At 49.2% G+C, this 22543-nt stretch overlaps 1 protein-coding gene across 4 annotated transcripts; it reads right to left on the bottom strand.

Annotated features, from left to right (window-relative positions):
• Positions 1–2973: 2973 nt before the first annotated feature.
• On the bottom strand, positions 2974–21887 carry RAD51D (RAD51 paralog D). 4 transcript variants are annotated; one of them, XM_036837206.1, is made up of 10 exons: positions 21703–21883; positions 21322–21383; positions 21004–21122; positions 13853–13934; positions 13476–13610; positions 12892–12987; positions 9667–9757; positions 9477–9547; positions 7011–7175; positions 2974–6841 (listed from the first exon to the last, which is right to left on the bottom strand). In XM_036837206.1, the coding sequence occupies exons 1-10, from the start codon at positions 21782–21784 to the stop codon at positions 6758–6760; spliced, it is 987 nt and encodes a 328-aa protein (XP_036693101.1). In that variant the 5' UTR covers positions 21785–21883; the 3' UTR covers positions 2974–6757. The 4 variants fall into 4 exon arrangements, with proteins under 4 accessions (XP_036693101.1, XP_036693100.1, XP_036693102.1 ...); XM_036837205.1 differs by having other exon boundaries at positions 5640–6841; positions 13434–13610; positions 21703–21886; XM_036837207.1 differs by lacking the exons at positions 9477–9547; positions 9667–9757 and having other exon boundaries at positions 5640–6841; positions 13434–13610; positions 21703–21887.
• Between the last annotated feature and the right edge of the window lie 656 nt (positions 21888–22543).

The following is a 22543-nucleotide window of genomic DNA, read 5'->3' as shown; positions in this document are numbered from 1 at the left end:
TGCCTGCCAATGCAGGGGACAGGGGTTCGAGCCCTGGTCTGGGAAGATCCCACATGCCGCGGAGCAATTGGGCCCGTGAGCCACAACTACTGAGCCTGCGCATCTGGAGCCCGTGCTCCGCAACAAAGGAGGCCGCGATAGTGAGAGGCCCGCGCAGCGCGATGAAGAGTGGCCCCCGCTCGCCGCAACTAGAGAAAGCCCTCACACAGAAACGAAGACCCAACACAGCCAAAAATAAAATAAAATAAAAAAATAAATTAAAAAAAGAAACAAACTTTAAACTAGGTCTTTCCACCACCAGGAATGCATGGAAGGACTGACCTGCTAGATGCCTCCTGTACCTGAATTAACTGTGCCCATCTTTTTCCTATCAGGCTATTTTGGTAACTTTCCTTGATGCAATGCCCTGTCCTCTCTGCTTCTCTCCAGGGGTTTATTTTCCCCCACGAAGGCATTTATTATCTCTTCTTTTCCCCTCTCTGACTCCTTTTCTCTTGAGATCTCAGGACCTTGTTCATCTTATTTCTGAAAGGTCTTTGTGACCTGTGATTAAGGCACATCATTCCCCACCCAGTCTCTCCTTCTCTTGATGTTAATTATTATCATAGAAAGTTAATAGGTCCAGAGCAAGGGATGGGGTAAGGCCCAGAGATGTCTTTTTGTAAGCTTAGTTTTTAAGCTGAGTGCTCAGTTCCGAAAGGGAGTGCACTTAAGCCACTGATTGGTCTAATAATTGGTGTCAGAATTCATGATATCCTTGTGGATTTTTTCTGGGCCCTCTGGTCCATATTACAGCTAAATCATTAGAACGCTGCTAAATAATGTGCATGTCGCTAAAGCGAGGAGGTCTCAGAGCTGCATTTACCCACACTCCTCCTTTCTCCACCTTTAGTATTATCACCATCACTATTTTTCATCTTTATCGTGCCCTTCCACAGAGGCACTCAATAATGTACCCATTGTGCAAGTAATCTGAAATCCTTTTCAGCAAGCAATAGTATTTAGTACTAATAAAACACTAGTTTGTCTACCAAGTGACATATTTATCGGAGCTGTTTACGTTGATGTATTTTTATTATTTCTACTCATTTGCTAAGTACTTTCCAATACATATTTATGAAGCACATGCCTTTCTCCAAACAGCAGTGAAAAAATAAATCATATTATTTCTTTTACTAGTAGCAGCGTGGCTTGTAAGTCCTAGAGCCCTGATTTTTGTTACTTTTGACAAGAGCATGAAAAATTAATGGTGACTGAGCATCTACTATGTGTCAGACTCTGTGAAAGGCACTTTACATAAATTATCTGTTTAATTCCCCTGAGGCATATATTTTACCAATAAGGAAAATGTAATTCCCCTGCAACATACATTTTACCAACAAGACAAAGACATTACCTTGTCCAAGTAATTCAACCAGAAAGGAGCCAGCAGGGTTTTGAACCTAGATTTTCCCGATTCCAAAATCCCAAATCATCATTCTACTTCACCAGCTCTTAAATTCTCCAGACCTAATAAATTTTGCAAAATATAAAGTATTCCTTTCTGAGAGAGGTTGTATAGGTTATCCCAGAACGGAACAGGAAGTGATAAACGGACACAGGATGTTAACCCCAATTTTTCTATCGGAGGTTATTCTCTGAGGGAATTATTCCCTAAGAAATCAGTGGTAGGGTGTTTCCGGTACAAGAGATCGACTCATACCTGGAGACAGGACTGGCTACAAAGTTTTCAGGGCACAGTGCAAATGTGAGACCCTTGTTCAAAAAGTGTTAAGAATTTCAGGATGGCAACCGGAGAGCATTAAACTAAGCACGAGGCTCTGGGCAACTGGACTGGTCACACTTGAAGCCAGCCTTGCCTGAACAGGACGCTGTCACTAGTTTCTCCAAGGCATCCTAAGCTCTTCAATGATGTGAAATAGAGTGCCTAGTATTAATATTGGATGCTATTCCGCAAGATAGTATGGAAAAACCCAAAAGAACTTTTTGGCCAACCCAATATATGCCTGGGGAAGTATTTGGTGTTTTACATAAGCTATATGACCCTAAAGCAATTCTATGCAATAGGTATTATTTTCCCCATTTCCCAGTGGCTGAAACTAAGGCTTAAAAAAGCTAATTCATCCAATGACATACAGTAAGTGTCAGAGCTAAGACCAAGTTAGATGAGATGAAAATCTTGCTCCTTGACTTTGTATACTTTTCAGCACACACCCATTGTCTTCTGGCAAAACCCAGGCTTATATTGAGACTATTACAGCCAGAAACTAAAGAGGCAGCAAAGAGCTAGGATTCAAAGCCTACTCATGGATTCAAGCTTGTGCAGCAGCTGAAGTGCACTTGTACAGCTCTGGGAGGCATGGACCTTCCACTGGCTGGGAAAGAGAATTCTACACATGTCAAATGGAATGGCCAGTACCTGGCCTCCCTCTCCAGGATAGATAGGAAACACACTGAGGTCCTTACCTTCATAAAAGGTAACTACGGGGAACCTACAGCATTTTACTTAATGATAAAATACTGGAAACAGCTCACTAAAATCAGGAACAAGACAAGGAGGATGGCTATTGTTGCTTCTATTCAACTTAGCACCGGAAGTTAGTCTAGCCAGTGAAATAAGACAGGAAAACATGAAACATCTTTTTGAGGGTAAGCTTGGATGAATAATCTACCTAGCTCTAATTTAAGCTCCAAGCATCACAGAGCTTTCTCCAATGCCCATCCCCAGCAACTCTCCCCAGTGCAACTCCATGCCAGAGCACAGTAAAACCTAGTTAGGATGTGCACCTAAATCCCTTACCTCCTGGGATGTCCCCCGTGGTCCAGTGGTTAAGACTCCGCACTTCCACTGCAGGGGAATACGGGTTTGATCCCTGGTCGGGGAACTAAGATGCCGCATGCCGTGCCAAAAAATAAAATAAAATAAATCCCTTACCTCCTGCTGGCTCACGTCTCAGGGACACACAGACGCTGTTGTTTTTCATTCAGCTTTATTTCCCCCCAAACCCCCGGTTCACCTTAATACCAATAATATCTCCCTTCTTTGAGTGTTTGTCATTCTCTCATAACTTCCCTAAGGGAAATCAGAAAGAGCTGAGAAAGTAGATCTCTGATCCAGCTTTTACGGTGAACAAAGATAAAAAGAGGTTGGGATGGGTAGCCTTGGTTGCTATCGGGGCAAAATACAAAGAAGAATTTAATTGAAACATTCACATAGTCACAGCCGAAGGCAGCATGAGGATGGAAGGAAGTAGGGTTTGGGATCAGACAGATTCAAGTTTGGATTCTGGTGCTGCCCACTTATTAGCTTTATGCCCATAACCTCACTGGACTCCCATTTACTGTCTGGAAGATGGAAGGCTTTCTGAAGGTCTAAATGAGATGTGGACAAAGGGCCTAAGCACATGTGCGCCTCGACACACTTGCCTCATGGACTTTGGCAGACACTGGTGGTTGCCCACCCAACGTCCAACTCCTCCACGCACACTCCCCCCTTTCTAGTAGCATCCCCCCTTTTTTCTTCTTTTTTTAATAAATTTATTCATTTTTATTTTTGGCTGCGTTGGGTCTTCATTGCTGTGCGCAGGCTTTCTCTAGCTGCGGCGAGCAGGGGCTACTCTTCGTTGCGGTGCACTTCTCATTGCGGTGGCTTCTCTTGTCACGGAGCATGGGCTCTAGGTACACAGGCTCAGTAGTTGTGGCTCGCGGGCTTTAGAGCGCAGGCTCAGTAGTTGTGGCGCATGGGCTTAGTTGCTCCGCAGCATGTGGGATCTTCCCGGACCAGGGCTCGAACCCGTGTCCCCTGCATTGGCAGGTGGATTCTTAACCACTGCGTCACCAGGGAAGTCCAGAATGACTGCTTTGATGAGAACAAGCTTACAGACAAAACCAACACAAAAGGAGAGCAGAGCAGAGATGGAAAGGCCCTACGCCGCTTGATGAGCCGCCAAATGAGCCAACCTTGGATGTCGTGTTACTAGAGATAACAAATGTTATTGTTTAAGTCTCTTTCAGCCAAGTTTCATTACTTGCAGTGGAGAGCAGCCACAGTGATACATGGACCTTGAGCCTGAGAGCCTTTGGGAGTTCAAGTGCCTAACAAAAGCCATCAAGTGCTAGCACATACATAGTAGGGACTCAACATTTACGTTGCGTAATATCAGACCAAGGACATTCAACAGTCTTCTGTAGGATACGTAAAAAGACACTCTGGGGGACCTCAATGACTAGATCATGTGAAAAACATTCCTGTGTTTCTCCTTTGCCATCTTTAAAATGCCTTAAAACCCACCCATTTGTATATTTAACAATTGCTGAGCTCCCATACTGTGGAAAGAGCAAAAGAAAAATTAACGTGGGAGCCCTTCAAGGGGATCTTGGGCTCATGGGCAGCCAATAAGACAAGTCTGAGTGGTACAGGAGGATTGTGATGTCTATCTAGACCCCAGCTGAGGCATAAAAAAGGGAGGATGTCAGGGTGGGTGTGCACCGACGCAGTCACGGCTGGGCGGAGACAGACACGTAAGCAAAGGCAGCAAAAGGCATGTGGGCAGGAGGGCCAGCCCGGCCCCAGGCCTGTTAGGGGAGCCTCGCAGGGTGGCTGGCCTGGAGCGGAGTGTGTGGGCTCAGCATGAGGATGAGGTGAAGCCCCCGTCCGAGAACAAGGCCAAGGAGGAAGCGAGCTGTGAGGGGCAAAGTCCTGCAGAAATGTCACGGGGTGGTCTGCAGCAGCAATGAATGGAGCGCCTTCCTGTGGCCAGAGAGGCTACCTCGGTGAGGCTGTGTGGCTGGAAGAAGTCCCCACTGAGGACAGAACTGTGCCGATCGGAAACTAAAGGCAACATGGACACAGAGTCCTGGTTGAGGAATCGAGAGTCCTGGGTTCCAGCCCCTGTTCTGCCACTGGGACTGTCATTTCTCCTCTTTGGGCCTCAGTTTCCTTCTCTGTTAAATGACAAGATGGGGCCTATGATCTTTACAGGCCTCTCAAACCACACTATTGTAGGGTCCTGAGTCAAGGACCGAGCACCCGACACCATATATGGGAAATACGGCAGATCTGCCTGGGGCAGAGATGGTAACCAGCCTCCACCTTGAACGCCAGTTCCAACTGACTAGTTGTGGCTGCCTGGAGTGCCATGTGGAGAAAAACCAAAACTGCAAAGGACTCTGAGCTCTGCCAAAAAGAATGCTTGATTGATTGGTGATGTCTGCGTGGGCTCAGGATGCCCAAATGGTACAAGTGACAGGGATGTGCCAGTCCCAGCTTAACGTCTTGTTTCCTACTACGGTTGCAATTATGCGCCAACCGCTCCTGGTGTAAGGATGCTGAAGATTCGTTTCTCCTGGGAGCCTGTGAAAGCAGCAGTGCCAGCGTTCCTCCTCCAGTCTGCAGCTTACCAAGCCTGTCCTCACTCAGGCAGATACCCTCGGGCTGGTCTGCCACTTGTTCCCAGTCCTCCAGCCTTCTTGCTTTTATCCCTGCTGTGTTCATCACCTCTAAATGTCGTATCTTCGGCCTGTAACTCTGACCTCTCTTCCTGCAGCCAAGCAACTAATTAATTACATGACAGGCTCTTTCTCAAACCGAGAAAGGCAACCTTCCTTTAAAAATTGTGGTCAGTGAACAATCCTGATCATTTCTCTCTGTCTTTTATTTCCCCTTCCCTGGTGTCCTCCTCTCCACCCAGCCAGGGTTATAGCTTGCAGAGGGATGGCCACAGTGCCCGTAACAGACAGGGGGGTTATTTCATGCACTAGGGCACCAGGCTGCGGTATAGCTGGCAGGAAGAGAGGGGTAATTATATTGCATGTTGGAGCCATCGGCAATGAATTTCTACATAAAGAACTAGATTTGCCATGTATTATTTACGCCAGCATCAATTTTCCCAACTGGCTCTATTTACTGTGCAAATTCTCCTCCATCTGTTTATGGGCAAGGCCATGGTTCAGCACCTCTGGTTACTCGACACTGTGGAGGGGCCCCACAGGGCACCATACACGTTAAACAAGTGGCTGGATTCACGGGGACCAGGTCACATCTTCCCTTCCTGTTAAATTATATTCCTGGGACTGTAGTGAGCTCCCGATCTCACCTGGTCATGGTGATGCATGCAGGTTTGTGAAACCAAATGGGCAAGAGGGAAAGAGGAATAACCATTCTTTGGGGCCTCACTAGGGGAAACTGAAAAACCACCTTCTGGGGGGAAAATGGATGGCTCTGGGGCTCAGAGAATTTCCTTTGTATGTTTTTAAGATCAGGACCTAGATAGAGAAGAGTTTTGCACTTACGAGGTTACTTCCACCCAGTAACTCAAAGAGAGAGTTAAGAGAAAGGGAGCCCCATCTTACAGATGGAAAAACAGAGGCAAAAAAAAAAAAAGAAGAAGAAGGGAAACAAAGGCAAGCTAGAGGCCTCAGACTCAGTCACTGTGTTAGGATGGAGTGCAGGACGGTGATGCACAGGGTTACCTGTCCAGTCACCAGCATGCCTCTTCAGAGATGCCCAAGACACTGAGCTCGGCGCCTGCTGGAAACATACGTGGTAGACACAAGGGAGGAAAACCTGGTACCAGCATGAATTTCTGGGTCCTTCCACAGTAGCATCCTCTGTAGCCAGTAACACTGTGTTTCCAGAGAGAGGAGCTAAGGACTAAGATGTCTGCCCAGCCCGAGAGCTTCTCTGCAGCCCCAAGGGCTGCCGGCAGTGAACGGCAGGCGTTACTGTGCAGGAGGGTTTGTCCCAGTCAACAGCAAGTCACATGTGGTCTCCCTGTAATGTTGGGCTCTGCACTGGAGTCCCCCAGGTCCCAATGTCCACCATCTCCTGGAAACCTGTTGGCTGGAACAAGACAGGAGGGGAAGGTGAGTTTTTGAGTTGAGCAGCCCAAGTGGGTAGCCTCTTTGGCTGCAGGGTCTCAGTATCCAGAAGTTCCTCGATGAGACATCTGTGGGCACAGAAGCCACCCTCAAGGGCCCAGATTCCTGGCTTTCCCCTGGGGCTGGCTCACCAGACGGGGAGATTTGGTCAGACACGCCACGCGCCAGCTGCCTGATGCTCCTGCACCTTGGCTGGTGTCCAGGAGAAGCCGGGTGCTGGGCACAAAGCTCCAGGAGCGTCCCAGGGCAGGTTTGAGCTGCCCGCTGTCCCTGTCTCGGGTCATGTGATTGGTCACCTGCGGCAGAAAGAATCAAAGGCTTATAGATCCGTAATGCTGGTACAGAGACATCTGCTCCTATGGCTTCATTTTACAGATGGGAAAGCTGAGGCCTAGTACAGGGAAACAACTTCCCCAAGCTTCCATAATTTATCAACGGTCTGGAATCAGAACCCTGGGCTCCTGACTTGCGCAGAGCTCTTGCCACTAAACCACAACGCCCCAGGCTTGATTCCAATAATAGGTAACGGGGCATGTGTCTGGGAAAAGCAGTGCTGTCCGCTTAGGCCCACTACAACCCCAGCGCAGCAATCGGGCATCCTGAGACCACGTGCACCCACCCCTTTGTGTCAGGGTGTGCATCTGTGTGTAGACGTGGGAGGCGTTTTGGAAAGGGGGATCCTAATTTGGTCGGTCAGCTCTACTCTGCCCAGGCTAGTCTCAGGTAAGCAACGCCAACCTCACTGCATCCTCTTGAGGTTACCCCCTGCTCCCCACCCCACCCCTGGGCAGAGGTGTGGCTTTTTCATCATTGAATCCCTGCTACCTAAGCCAGAGCCTGGCACACAGCAGGTGCTCACATACATGCTACAGTCTGGAGAAGGAGGCCTTGGGACCCAGTATAAGAACAAAAGAAGGGACTTCCCTGGCGGCGCAGTGGTTAGGAATCCGCCTGCCAATGCAGGGGGACATGGGTTCAATCCCTGGTCCGGGAAGATCCCACATGCTGCGGAGCAACTAAGCCCAAGCGCCACAACTACTGAGCCTGCGCTCTAGGGCCCATAGGCCACAACTACTGAGCCCGCGTGCTTCAACTACTGAAGCCCGTGTGCCTAGAGCCCGTGCTCCACAGCAAGAGAAGCCCACACACCACAAAAAAGAGCAGTCCCTGCTTGCTGCAACTAGAGAAAGCTCGCACGCAGCAACGAAGACCAAACGCAGCCAAAAAATAGAAGAACAAATCCCCTTATGCTGCTGGTAGGTGCACAAAAACTATAACCTTTTATAGTGCCTCGCAGCACAGCCCAAGAAATAAATAAATAAAATAAAATGAAATAAGATGGTGTAGTATAGTTGGCCCTTCGTATCTTCGGGTTCCGCATCTGCAGATTCAACCAACTACAGCTCAAATCCACAGTTGGTTGAATCCACAGACACAGGACCCACGGATAGGGAAGGCAAACCGTATTTACTACCCGGTCCTTTAGAGGAAAGGTTTCCTGACCCCTGTAACATAGGTATTAAACAAAATAATACATAGCTGCTAAAACTGGCATTCTTAAAGAATCTATTAAAAGACATGGGAAATGGTGGTGTGTTTTTTTTTTTTAACAAGATTACAGTTTAGTTGGAAAGTTGGTTAAAAGTATATGTATAGGGCTTCCCTGGTGGCGCAGTGGTTGAGAATCTGCCTGCCAATGCAGGGGACACGGGTTCGAGCCCTGGTCTGGGAAGATCCCACATGCTGCAGAGCAACTAGACCCGTGAGCCACAATTACTGAGCCTGCGCGTCTGGAGCCTGTGCTCCGCAACAAGAGAGGCCCGCACACTGCGATGAAGAGTGGCCCCCGCTTGCCGCAACTAGAGCAAGCCCTCGCACAGAAACGAAGACCCAACACAGCCATAAATAAATAAATAAAAATAAACCCAAAAGTTTAAAAAAAAAAGTATATGTATATATGCAGAGAAAAAAGATTCTATGGAGGTATATAAAAATATTAATATGGTTTCTGTGGATGTGGATATCGATTACAAATTGACTCTTATATTTAACTATTTTTTACCCTCTTTTATGAGAAGCATGCAGATTTTTAATAAACTACTCCATAAGCAGAAAAAGTTACTTTAAAAGCCAAAAGATCCCTTTCTATGAAGCTCTGGAAAAGGCAAAACTATTGGGACAGAAACCAGATCAGTGGTTGTCTGGGGCTGGAGGATCTTTCTGGGGTGACAGAAATATTCTGTATCTTGATTGCGGTGGGGTAACAAGGCTGGAGATGACTGTATCAAACTTCAAACAAGGAGAAGGTTACTCTGTATGAATTATACCTCAATAAAACTGACTTAAAGAAAGTAAAAGGAAAAACAAGACTGTCCCTGATCCCTTGGCTATTTAAGGTCTGATCCCCTCCCAGTCTCGTGCTCTAGATGACTCAGGGAAGTTGGGCTATGGTCCTTTCCCAAAGGGCCACTTAGAGGGTTCAGAAGCTGCTCTTTAAGGGAAATAAAGAACTGTAACTAGGAAGAACAGCTCCCCACTTGGTGAAGCCCAGGGACCAGAGGTAAGGCAAGGATGGCTGGCCAAGCCCACTTCCTCACCACCAGTGCCACGCTGAGGTCCCGGGCCAGAGTCTTCAGCTCTCGGGCCAGCTGCATCATCAAGGCCAAGCCTGGGGAAGAAAAACCGGAGAGGGTGGGCAGCAGGGCATCAGGGACCAGGCTGGCCGGAAATAGGACTCCAGAGCCGGGAGGCAAGATCAAGACCCCTGGGCTCTGCCACACCACTCACCTTCCCTCTGCTGACCTCCCAGAAGTGGGGCGACCACCGCAGTGACCGAATCCACAACCACCACCTTCAGAGTCCCTGAAGAACTGCTCACCTGCGGGGTTGATGGGAAGCAGGTGCCATGAACCAGGTGGCCTCTAGGGGGCGACCATTACCAGACAAGCCTGCTCCTCTTTCAGAAACTGGTAAGAAATAACCTCCCCCACCCCAAATACAGCTGGGCATGTATGATGGAATTTCAGCAATGTCTTTTTTTTCCCACCCCCATTTGTATGTATAACAGATTTTACTGAAGAATTGGGTGGAAAGAGAGAGTTTAAATCACAGGACATCACAGATACCCTAAAATAATTAAATTTGAGAAATCCCTGCTCAGATCCTGTGGTCTCCTGGTCAGGAATTTTCTTAGTAGAATCTTTCTCCTTGTGGCCAGTCCCCCATCATCTTGTCAGGCTCTCTTTTCCCTCTCCTGCTTACGTCCCAACTTCCTAACTTCCTTTGCTGAAGAGGTCAGCCTTCTCTTTACTTCAGTCTCTTTCCAGATTGTGCCTCTAGGGCCTAATCTTCCATATCTAAAAAGGTTCCAGGGGCTCCCCTGGTGGCGCAGTGGTTAGGAATCTGCCTGCCAATGCAGGGGACATGGGTTCGAGCCCTGGTCCGGGAAGATCCCACATGCCGCAGAGCAACTAAGCCCGTGTGCCACAACTACTGAGCCTGCGAGCCACAACTACTGAGCCCACTTGCCACAACTACTGAAGCCCGCGTGCCTAGAGCCCGTTCTCTGTGACAAGAGAAGCCACCGCAACGAGAAGCCTGTGCACCGTGATGAAGAGTAGCCCCTGCTCGCCGCAACTAGAGAAAGCCCATGTGCAGCAACAAAGACCCAACACAGCCAAAAAAAAAAAAAAGAAAAGGTTTCAAATATAGACTATATAGACAGCCACCTGCTAAAACCAGGAAACTAGGAAACATCCTCCTAGTTTCTTAGACCTAAAATGTTTCTTGTCCTTGAAGCTTCCCTTCTCTCCTCCCTTATTCCTTATATCGAGCCCATTTGCCAATTCTGTTTCCATAACTGTTTTTTTTCATCTCATGTTGGCCAAGTCCTGGATATTCAGCTTATCTTGTCTGTCTTTTGCATGTCTCCCCCTTCACATCCCAGTTATTGACTCTTGGCCAGTCACTGGCTGTCTAAGAGACGCTGGCAGAAAAGAGAGAGATCAGCTTAGCCCTTCCTTACTCTCTGGGAGAGCAGGTTGAAATCTCTGGCCAAAATGGGACAACAAGCCTTTTGCTGCTTGTAACAGTGGGGCTATCAGGTATCTGTGGCAGAGAGACCCCACGATCCCCACCTCTAGGTGTTTGAGTCCTCTATGATCCCTTCCCCTTGACCCTGGGGGAGTCCCGTGACTTGCTTTCTTACTAGTCAAATGTCAAAGGTGTTAGGATGTCACTCTCTTTTTTTGGCTGCACTGCATGGCTTGCAGGATCTTAGTTCCCCGACCAGGGATTGAACCCAGGCCCTTGGAAGTGAAAGTGCAGAGTCCTAACCACTGGACCGCCAGGGAATTCCCTGGATGTCACTCTCTTGATTAGGCTACATTATATGGCAAAGGGAATGGGCTGCCACCCCGTGATTATATTATGTTATGTAAGATGGTGTGTTGCTGCCTATGATGGTGCTGTGAACTGCCTATGCAAAGGGCCACATGTCAGGAACAGTGGGCAGCTTCAAAGAATTGAAGGTGGCCCCTGCCAGCAACCAGCTGCCAGCAAGGAACTGAAGCCTCTAGGAAATGAATTCTGCCAAAAACCTGAATGAACTTGTAAGTGGTTCTTCCCCAGTTGAGCCTCCAGATAAGAACACAGCCCAGCTGCCACCTTGATCACGGCCTAATGAGACCCTAAGTAGGGGACCAGGCTAAGCTGTGCCCAGACTCCTGACCTACAGAAACTGTGAGGTAATAAATATGTGTTGTTTTAAGTCACTAAGTTTGTAGTAACTTGCTATGCAATAATAGAAATATATACCATCTAATGGCCCTACAGTAAAAAATATCGTCTTTTGACCTGGGAGTTGAGAGATCTGGGTTATAAGCTTTGTTCTTATCCTAAATATGTGGTGACTTTGGGCAACTGACTGAATGTCTCTGGCCCTCACTCTCCTCATCTCTAGAAACGAGAGGGTTGGATTAGGTCAGGACTACTTGACTTCATGTCTCAACACATGGGGGTGTCATAGCCTGCTACGATTCCTATGGCAAGCATTTGTTCAACTATTGTATGTTCTAAAATTTATAAAAATGCTTTACTTTATATACAACCCTGGGTATGCCCATGGGAACATGTTATGCTTTGGGGTGAGAGATAAAGTTTAAGATGAATTAAACTATCCTCTGTAAGGTGTCTCCCAAATCTAAGAGTGTATAAATCAGTGCACCAAATCCTGTCTAAGCACCTATCAGGTGTAGCAGGGTACCAACCCAAATGCCATTCCAAACCCCTCTTCCTTGTTAACAGGACTCTGAATGCGTTCAAGTACTGGGCAGAAATCTCCTGACATCAGGGAAGGTGGGCCCAACCCCTGGTCTAGGAAAAACACATAGCTCAGTTTTGGTCAATTAGATGTAATGGGAACAGGGAAGCATACTGGGGGGTTCCAGAGGAAGATTTTTCTTCCCTTATAAAAGGGAAGAGGTACAGAAAAGAGGCATCTATCTCTCACTGACCTAAATATGGATGTAATATGGATGTGTGAAGACATGATGCTCTGAGCCATAGCAGCCACTTTGCAATCATGAGGGGGAAGAGCAAGAGAACCAGGCACACCAACCTACAGCCCTGACATTATGGACTTGCCAACCTCCAGACTCATGTGAGATAATTAAAAGTCCTCAAGGTTCAAGTGTCTATCAGATAGACTCTATTACTTGCAGCTGAAAGTAATCTTAACGGATCCGGTGTTGGAATGCAGAGATGAATATGACACGATCCTTGCACTCAAGGAAGGGGCTTACTGTTTAGTGGGGAAGATGGGCATGTAAACGAGGAGGCACTCAGGAATGAATTAAGCATCCAGAAATCCCATCCTGGGAGCAGCAGACACAGCTAGAGTCACCAGATTGCACATCTGCGTTTCCAAGCAGAGTCTGTAGTAGGACACCTGCCCACATGCAGACAGCACTGGCCAGCTGGGGGGAGCAGGGAGGGGCCGAAGAGCAGGCTCACCTGCTGGGACACAGCGCCTCGCAGGTCCTGCAGCACATCCAACATCTGGAAGATGTCAAACGCACGCACCACCTGGATCCTCTGGAGAGCTCCCGCCTGAAGAGGTAGGAGATAGAAGGGAGAGCTCTGGAGAAGAGGAGCAGGGGGTCGCGCAAGATGAAGAGGGATTTTTGAGGCTGAGCAGGAAGAGGCACTTAGACAGAAGGACTCAGGTCCAGGATGGCAAAGGGGCTCTGTCTGATGGGCCAGTTCTCACCAACGTGGCTGCCTGGGTGCTGAGCTGCAAAGCCAAGGCGGAGCTCCGTGGGAAGGAGGGATAGGACTGATTAGTGTGTCTTCCACGGGCAAGAAATGGGAGAGAAGCACAGATGCTGGGTGTATGGCAGCCCTGAATTAGGGTATGGCAGGGGTGGGATGATGTCATAATGGGGAGGCTTGCAGAACAGAAAGTATTAGTAGAACAGCAAGTGTCAAAGCCAGAAATATCTATTTACACAAATGACCAAAATTCTTGCCACGCTGGATAATGGGGTCTTACTTACGGTGTCAGAACCTCCAAGGAACCCAGCCCTCCTGCTCTCTACCTGCTCCCCCTCATCTGGGGTTCTGGCCTGAAGTAGCTGGAGGATGCGGGAAGCTGTGAGCCCTCCATTGGAATCGATGTACAGGACGTTCTGCTGCAGGCCATGGGCCACGTGTGCAGCCACACAAAGACATACCTGAGTAGAGATGGGGCACTGGGTGAACCTGAGCCCTCAAGGAGGGCCCAGCATGGGTGCTCCCACCAAATCTTGTCCAGATCCCAGAGACACGAATGGGCCAAGCCCAAGCCCCACTCCTCACCACCCATCTTCTCTCTTCCGATCTCTGAATCACAAGCACACTGGCAGAAGCTTCCCCAGGGACCCAGGGCTATGCACCCACCTCCCCCAACCCTCCTGGCTGCTGGACGCACGTGTACCTGGGTTTTGCCGCTACCTGGGCCTCCTACGATTTCAGTCACTTCTCCAGTATAGAGACCAGCATCCAGCAGTTTGTCCAGGCTGATGACAGAAGAGGAGGCAAGAGAATCAACAGAGGGGATTCGAGGGAAGGGAGGGGAGGAGGAACCAGGAAAAAAAGCAAGACATCCCTTCCAAGCACTGTTCTGTCCAGAGACATTCTAACATCTCTGGCCATGAGGCTTCGCCTGGTAGGGTTTCCTTTGGGGAAAGCCGGCACGGCTAAATGTTCCTCCTCTGGCCCCTCATCCTTTCACTCTCAGCTTACAGATCACTCTGGGTGATCACTTCTCCACAGAGGTCTCTTTGCCACCCCATCCAATGGTCCTTTCATTCTCCATCTCAGCCCCTTCTGGGTTTCCTTGATAGCATTTCCCATAATTTGTCATTTTCTAAAACTTTGATATAATTATAGATTCACAGGAAGTTGCAAAAAACAATGTACAGGGTGGTCCCATGTACCCTTTACCTAGTTTCCCCTAATGGTAGCATCTTTCACTATAAGATGTATTGTACTACACTACAACATCACAAATCGACACTGGTGCAATCCACAGAGCTTATTCAGATTCACCACCATTATTTCCGTGTGTGTCTGTGTGTATAACTCTATGCCATTTCATCACATGCATGGGTTTATGTAACCACCGCAAGCAAGATACAGAACATTTCCATTGCTGCAAGGCTCCCTTGTGCCACCCTTTTATAGCCACTCCCCTTCCATCCACCCCTAATCCCTAGCCCCTGGCAACTGCTTAATCTGTTCTCCATCTCTACTGTTATGTTATTTCAAGAATATTATGTACACAGAATCACACAATATGTAACTTTTGTGATTGGCTTTTCTCACTCAGCATCATTCCCTCGAGATCCAAGTTGTCACATGTATCGTTTGTTCTTTTTTACTGCCGAGTGTATTCCATGGTATGGATGGACCAAGTTTGTTTAACCATTCACCCATTGAAGGACATTTTAGCTGTTTCCAGTTGGAGGAAATTATGAATAAAACGGCTATGAACATTTGCATACAGGTTTTTCTGTAAACCTAAGTTTTTATTTCTCTGGAATAGATGCCCCAGAATACAACTGTTGGGTTGTATGGTAAGTGCATATTAATTTCACAAGAAACTACTAACTTGTTTTCCAGAGTGCCTATGCTATTTTATTTTCCCACCAGCAATGTACGAGGTAATCCAGTTTCTCCACACCCTTACTAGCACTTGGAGTTATCACTATTCTTTATTTTAGCCATTCTAGGAGGTATGTAGTAATATCTCATTGTGGCTTTAATTTGTATTTCCCTAATAACCAGTGATGTTGAATGTCGTTGGTGAAATGTCTGGTCGTGTCTTTTGCCCATTTTCTAATTGCATTGTTTGTTCTACTGCTGAGTTTTAAGAATTCTTTATATATTCCAGATGCAAGTCCTTTGTTGAATACATGGATTGCAAATATTTTCCCCGTTCTATCGCTTGTCTTTTCATCCTCTTAAAGAGCAAAAGTTTTTGGCCCAGAGCACCCTGGGGCAAGGACTGGGCCTTGCTCACCCCAGAACTGGTACAGTGGCTGAAACACAGGAGATGCACAATAAATGCTTCCAGACAAATGAGTGATAGAAGGTTCCTTTGTTATCAACACTCTGGCTGTGGAAGCCTTGAGATAAATTCAAGTCATGGCCAATCCTAATCCAGTTTCTGTCCCTAAACCACCAGGAAATAGGTCACTACCTACACCTCATATCCTGCCCAACCGAGAGGGCAGACAGCAGAAGCAAGAAGAACTACAATCCTGCAGCCTGTGGAACAAAAACCACATTCACAGAAAGATAGACAAGATGAAAAGGCAGAAGGCTATGTACCAGATGAAGGAACAAGATAAAACCCCAGAAAAACAACTAAATGAAGTGGAGATAGGCAACCTTCCAGAAAAAGAATTCAGAATAATAATAGTGAAAACGATCCAGGACCTCGGAAAAAGAATGGAGACAAAGATCGAGAAGATGCAAGAAATGTTTAACAAAGACCTAGAAGAATTAAAGAACAAACAAACAGAGATGAATAATACAATAACTGAAATGAAAACTACACTAGAAGGAATCAATAGCAGAATAACTGAGGTGGAAGAACGGATAAGTGACCTGGAAGACAGAATGGTGGAATTCACTGCTGCGGAACAGACTAAAGAAAAAAGAATGAAAAGAAATGAAGACAGCCTAAGAGACCTCTGGGACAACATTAAACGCAACAACATTCGCATTATAGGGGTCCCAGAAGGAGAAGAGAGAGAAAAAGGACTCGAGAAAATATTTGAAGAGATTATAGTTGAAAACTTCCCTAACATGGGAAAGGAAATAGCCACCCAAGTCCAGGAAGCGCAGTGAGTCCCATACAGGATAAACCCAAGGAGAAACACGCTGAGACACATAGTAATCAAAGTGGCAAAAATTAAAGACAAAGAAAAATTATTGAAAGCAGCAAGGGAAAAACGACATATCCTGCCCAACCGGTGGGCTGAAATTTCACCTCCATCACAGCCTATACTAACACCTCCATGTCCTGGCCACATGCATCCCTGTCCCAACCCTGTAATCACCTCCATGGGCTCCAGCCCTTTGTGATGGTCCTGGAAGACCTCCCATGACCCCTCTGTACATGCCAAGCAGCACTTAATTAAGCAACCCATCTCTTTCAATTCCAGGGCCCCCATGATTATAACCACAGGGCCCTGCTGCTCAAAACGCTCTGGTTACCACTCCGGCCCTGGGGCTTCTTGGGATAACTGTGCTCACCTTGTCTCTGTGTAATAAGCACCTTTTTAAAGAGCATCCAGCCTCTGCCACTGCTGGCTCCCGTTCCTCCCACTGAGATCAGAGAACCCCCAGTCCCATTATAGCAGTGGTTCTCCCAGTGTGGTCCCCAGACCTGCAGCATCAGCCTCACCTGGGAACTGATTAGAAATGCAGATTCTCAGGCCCCACACCAGACCTACTGAATCAAAAACTCTTAGGGCGAGGACCACATCTGAGTCTCAACAAGGATACATGGGGCTTCCCTGGTGGCGCAATGGTTGAGAATCTGCCTGCCAATGCAAGGGACGCGGGTTCGAGCCCTGGCCTGGGAGGATCCCACATGCCGCGGAGCAACTAGGCCCGTGAGCCACAACTACTGAGCCTGCGCGTCTGGAGCCTGTGCTCCGCAACAAGAGAGGCCGCGATAGTGAGAGGCCCGTGCACCGCGATGAAGAGTGGCCCCCGCTTACCGCAACTAGAGAAAGCCCTCGTGCAGAAACGAAGACCCAACACAGACATAAATAAATAAATAAATAAATAAAGGAATTCCTTAAAAAAAGAAAAAAAAAAAAGATACATGTTCAAATCTGAACACCATTAGGCTGGACTAGTGTTTCCCAGTCCTGCCTACATGTTAAAATAACCACGGGAGTTTTTAAAAAAGAGACCTGTATCAGCGATTCCCAAACTTGTCTGCACACTGGAGTCACCTGGGAACTTCAAAAAATACTGATGCATGAGTTCCACCCCCGGAGAACGTGATTCAACTGGTGTGTGTGTTGGGGGTGCAGTGTAGGGCTTTGGAATTAAAAAAAAAAAATTCCCAGGTAATTCTAACGGGCAGAAAAGTTTGGGAACCACTGGCCTAGAGCAATTAAGTCAGAATTTCTAAAGGTGAGACCTAGGCATGAATATTTCTTAAGCTTCCCAAATGATTCTAACATGCAGCCTGGGTGAAACCACTGGTCTTAACTCTCCAGTCAAGAATCAACCTCGGGGGCTTCCCTGGTGGTGCAGTGGTTAACAATCCGCCGGCCAATGCAGGGGACACGGGTTCGATCCCTGGTCCGGGAAGATCCCACATGCCGCGGAGCAACTAAGCCTGTGCGTCACAACTACTGAGCCTGTGCTCTAGAGCCCGCAAGCCACAACTACTGAGCCCGCGTGCCACAACTACTGAAGCCTGCACACCTAGAGCCTGTGCTTTGCAACAAGAGAAGCCACTGCAATGAGAAGCCTGCGCACCGCAATGAAGAGTAGCCCCCGCTCGCTGCAACTAGAGAAAGCCCGTGCGCAGCAACGAAGACCCAATGCAGCCACAAATAAATAAATAAATAAATAAATTTATTAAAAAAAAAAAAAAAATCAACCTCATTCTTGGCTGTGAGGATCAGTCTCCATAAGGAATTCCCAGATCCACCTCCCAGCGGACTTCTCACCTGTTTCTATTCCATGTCTCCTGATGGACCTTCCTACCAACCACCTCTGCTCCTCAACATGGACAGACCACCCCCCTTCCTCCGCCTGCCTGTGGAGCAGAAGTAAAACTGGGTCTTACCACCAGTTTTGAACACAAGTGATTTCTGGGATTTATTCTCCACCTTTCCCTCTGAACTGGCTTTTAGTCATTCTTTCAGCCATTCATTCAAACATCGCCTGAATGTCTCACATTTCCTGAAGGCCTTTTTCTAAAACGAGAAGAGGCAGAGATGAACAAGACACAGCTCTGGCCTTCAGGGAACCACCCATCTTCCCAGTTAGTACGGCTTCTTCCAAGGCATGCTATGTGCTTTCTTGCCCTCGTAAAGATCCACGGTGCCCGCCAGCATGAGAAAACCTACAGCAGGGAAACCTGCTTCATTTGGGTTAACCAGCATTTCCCGAGCTGTTGTCTACAGAACTCCCCTCCCCTCCCGTGTTAGAGTTACATCCATCAAGTGTCCAAAGAACACTGTGAGGACAGCTAGAAACCTAGTGGGTCGTCTTTGATTCTTCACATCTATATTCCCCCTGGCAGGAAGGCTTATCACATTTCTTCAACGTGCCTCCTGCCGTCCCCTGCCCTAGATCAGCTCACACACCCTCCCCTGCCATATCCTCCTGGGCCTCTCTCCTGCCAGGCTCCCCAGCCCCATCCACCCTGCCCACCTCCACCCTATGCCTGTAACTCTACTTTCACAATACAGCCTCCTGCCTGGAGGAGGCAATAGGGCAGATGCGTTAGAGGTGGGTTCTTATGCTTAGGAGCCTGACAGGTGTGACGTCAAGGGCCTGGTCTGCCACTTACCAGCTGAGATATCTTTTTTTTTTTGGCCTCGCCACACAGCTTGCAGGATCTTGGTTCCCTAACCAGGGATCAAACCTGTGCCCCCTGCAGTGGAAGCGCAGAGTCCTAACCACTGGACCCCCAGGGAAGTCCCTAGCTGTGGGATCTTGAGCAAGTCACTTAACCTGAGTCCCAGTTTCTTCATCTACAGGATGATGATTTTCATTGCAACGCGCTCATTGTGATTGTGAAGACAAATGAAACAACGTACCTGGAGTAACGGTGCCGTAGTACTCAGAGAAGTCCCATCCGTTCCTCACTGCCCAAGGCCTGCCTCCTGCATAGAGCTTTCCTGAACCTCTCTGATCTCCCCTGTAGTGACTCACTGTGGCTGCCATCTTGCCAGTTTATCACCTGACTGCTTCCTCTGTATAATGCTGGCTTTATAAGCTCCCAAAGGCCAAGGCTGCTCCTTGTTAATCACCCCCTCATTTTTTTTTTTTTTTTGCCACACCATGCAGTTTGTGGGATCTTAGCTCCCCAACCAGGGATCAAACCCGGGCCCCTGGCAGTGAGAGCTCCAAGTCCTAACCACTGGACCACCAGGGAATTTCCAATCACCCCCTCCTTATGCTGCCTCCACGCATGCTCACACCTCTCTCTTGTGTTTACCTGCCTTCTCTACCCAATGGGTTCTTAAGTGCCTTGCCTCACCCGTACCCGTGTCATCTGCACTTATCTGGAACCCGTAGGCACTCGGCCAGGGCTTGATGAATGACAGAACTGAACCCCCAACCTGGGGAAAGCAAGCACTGTGCTCTATGAACCTTGCCAAGAGAATGTGTTATGGAAACAGGGAGGGCCAAACCAATCCAAAGACCTTTGTGGTGGCAGAGTTCTTTATCAAATTCTGCACAAACAGGCCAAGAATGAGGTCAGATTTCCTTGGCCAGAAGCCGCCTGTTTTCTTCCAACTCTTTCTCTCTCCACACAATACGGCAGAAGGTAACTACTCTCGTTCCCTCCTGCTGCAGAGTATGGGGAATGAACCAAGTTCTGGATCAAGTGCCCCAGGGCTGGAGCCCCAACTCTGCCCCTCACTCCTCTTGGGCTGAACTCAAGTGGGGTTAATAATCACTAACTCGGGCTTCCCTGGTGGTGCAGGAATCCGCCTGCCAATGCAGGGGACACAGGTTCGAGCCCTGGTCCGGGAAGATCCCACATGCCGTGGAGCAACTAAGCCCATGCACCACAACTACTGAGCCTGCGCTCTACAGCCCGCGAGCCACAACTACTGAGCCCACGTGCCACAATTACTGAAGCCTGTGCACCTAGAGCCCGTGCTCTGCAACAAGAGAAGCCACCGCAATGAGAAGCCCGCGCACCGCAACAAAGAGTAGCGCCCACTCTCCACAACTAGAGAAAGCCAGTGCCCAGCAACGAAGACCCAACACAGCCAAAAATAAATAAATTTTTTTATAAAAGAAAAAGAAAAAAAAAATCACTAGCTCACAGGGTCACTGAAGAGATTATACAACCTATTATATAACCTACTATGTGTCAGTGGCTCGTGTGTAGTAGGCACTCAGTCAATGTTAGTCCTGCCATGCTCTCTCTTGCCCCATCCTTAAGGGAAAGAGGAGGTAGGGGCAGAGAGGAGTTGCTCTGATCTGCTGAATAATAATGGAATACTGACATCTTGTGTCACAGGACAGTGGTTCTCACCCAGCGGCAATTTTGCCACCCTGGGGTGGGGGTAGGGGGTCATTGGGTCACAGCTGGAGACATTTTTGATTGTCAGACATGGGAAGGGAGGTGCTACCCGGCTTCTAGTGGCTAGAGGCCAGAGATGCTGCCAAACATCCTACTCTAAGTTCAGGACAGCCCCCCCCAAATAATTCCGCATCCCAAAAGTTAGGAGTTGGAGAAACCCTGTTAGAGCTTAAGAGAACTCAAAGTCCTGAACGTCCTCAGCACTGTTTGAAAAAGCCTGCTCTCCCTAGACGCAAGTATCAAAAGCCCGCCTCTCACCTTTTCCCCCAAGTACCCACACAAACCTTGCAATGCCGGTGGACAGGATGGCAGTGGAGGTCTTCAGCTCCTCGTAGAGATCAGCGCCATTGAAGGGGAAAGCCGAGAACTGAGCCAGCAGCACCCGCCTCAGGGCGACCAGGGCCTGCGGAAGGGGCGGGGAAACTCAGGAGAGGGCCGGGGCGCTCCGACCCGAAGCAGCCCAGAGTACTCGGCAATGACCCGCCAATGGAGGAGGCCCCCCCCAGGGTCTCATACGGCCCCCTGATCAATCTCAGGGAACCCTTTGCTCAGGGATGGGCATTTAGAGACATCCAGGTTTGGAGCGGAGATTGTCAGCTCACCTTATAAGACAAGCCACATTTCTGGGCTACTTCCTCCAGGTCTGCTGAAACCAGGTCCACCACTGAAAACAAAACACGTGGGGTTGGTGGGCAGGAAGGGAGGCTCGGGGGCCTCCCTCACTTGACTTTTCCTCGCCTACGTCGACTAGCTGAGCCGCAGGACCTGGCGTGGTGCCTGGCACACAGTGGGGCTTCTACCCTTCCTGGGACGTGGCTAGCCCACTTCCACCTTCCCGGGCTCTCAAGGAGGCTGTGGGCGGAGGAGGGGGGAGGGGGAGGGGGAGGGGAGGGGGGCCCCCCCTCCCGGGTGTGCCAGGGCCGGGGCCGGCCTCCGCGCTGCGCCCGGCCGCGTGGCCCGCACTGGCGCACGCCTGCGATCACCTGTCTTGATCCCGCGGCTCCGCAGAAGCTGGACCATGTCCTGGGTGAGACCCGGGCACAGTCCGGCCCGAAGCACGCCCATGTTCCCTGTGGGCCCGGGGCCGCTCGTCCCGAGGACATCCGCGGGGCCCTTTCTGGACCGAGCGCGGGAGGCGGGAGGGAGGCGGGAGGGAGGCGGGAGGGAGGCGGGAGGGAGGCGGGAGGGAGGCGGGAGGGAGGCGGGAGGGAGGCGGGAGGGAGGCGGGAGGGAGGCGGGAGGGAGGCGGGAGGCGGAGGCGGCGCGGAGGGTGCGGAGCCTGTGGGGACGCCGGCACCCAGAGTTCTCCCGCCCGGACCGCGCCGCAGCTTCCGGCTTCCAGGCTCCAGGGCCCGGCCTGCAGCGCCACCTGCTGGCCATGGGCCGGATGCGCGAGCCGGGCGATTGGGGCGGAGACGGCGCGGGCGGCGCGGAGCCGGGTGCCCTGCGTCGAGGCCACCGCGCCCAGATCTGCCACCCTGCGCCCGCGTGTCTCTGCCTTCTCCCCGACCTCGCCTCCCTGCAGGCCTCCCAGGTGCAGCCTTCTATTCTGAACACTGGGCCAGAACGTTCGATCGGACGGACCATCCCTACGCTCAAGGACGTACTTGTTATTGAGGGAAGACAGGAAAGAGGAAATCAAATAAATCAGATAATTACCGATCGTTTGATGGGTGCTAAAAAGCAGCTGAGCACAGAGAGGGCATCTGCTTCTCTATTTTCCAAATAAAAGAATTTGTAAATGAAAGACAACGAAAACCCTGAGTATATAGAACACACACACACACACACAAAATAATTTGGTATTTTTAAATGTCCTTTGCT

This window comes from Balaenoptera musculus, chromosome 20, assembly GCF_009873245.2.
Source record: "Balaenoptera musculus isolate JJ_BM4_2016_0621 chromosome 20, mBalMus1.pri.v3, whole genome shotgun sequence".
NCBI lineage: Eukaryota > Metazoa > Chordata > Mammalia > Artiodactyla > Balaenopteridae > Balaenoptera > Balaenoptera musculus.
Note: the sequence above shows the minus strand (reverse complement) of the source record. Positions and strands in the feature narration are given on the sequence as shown.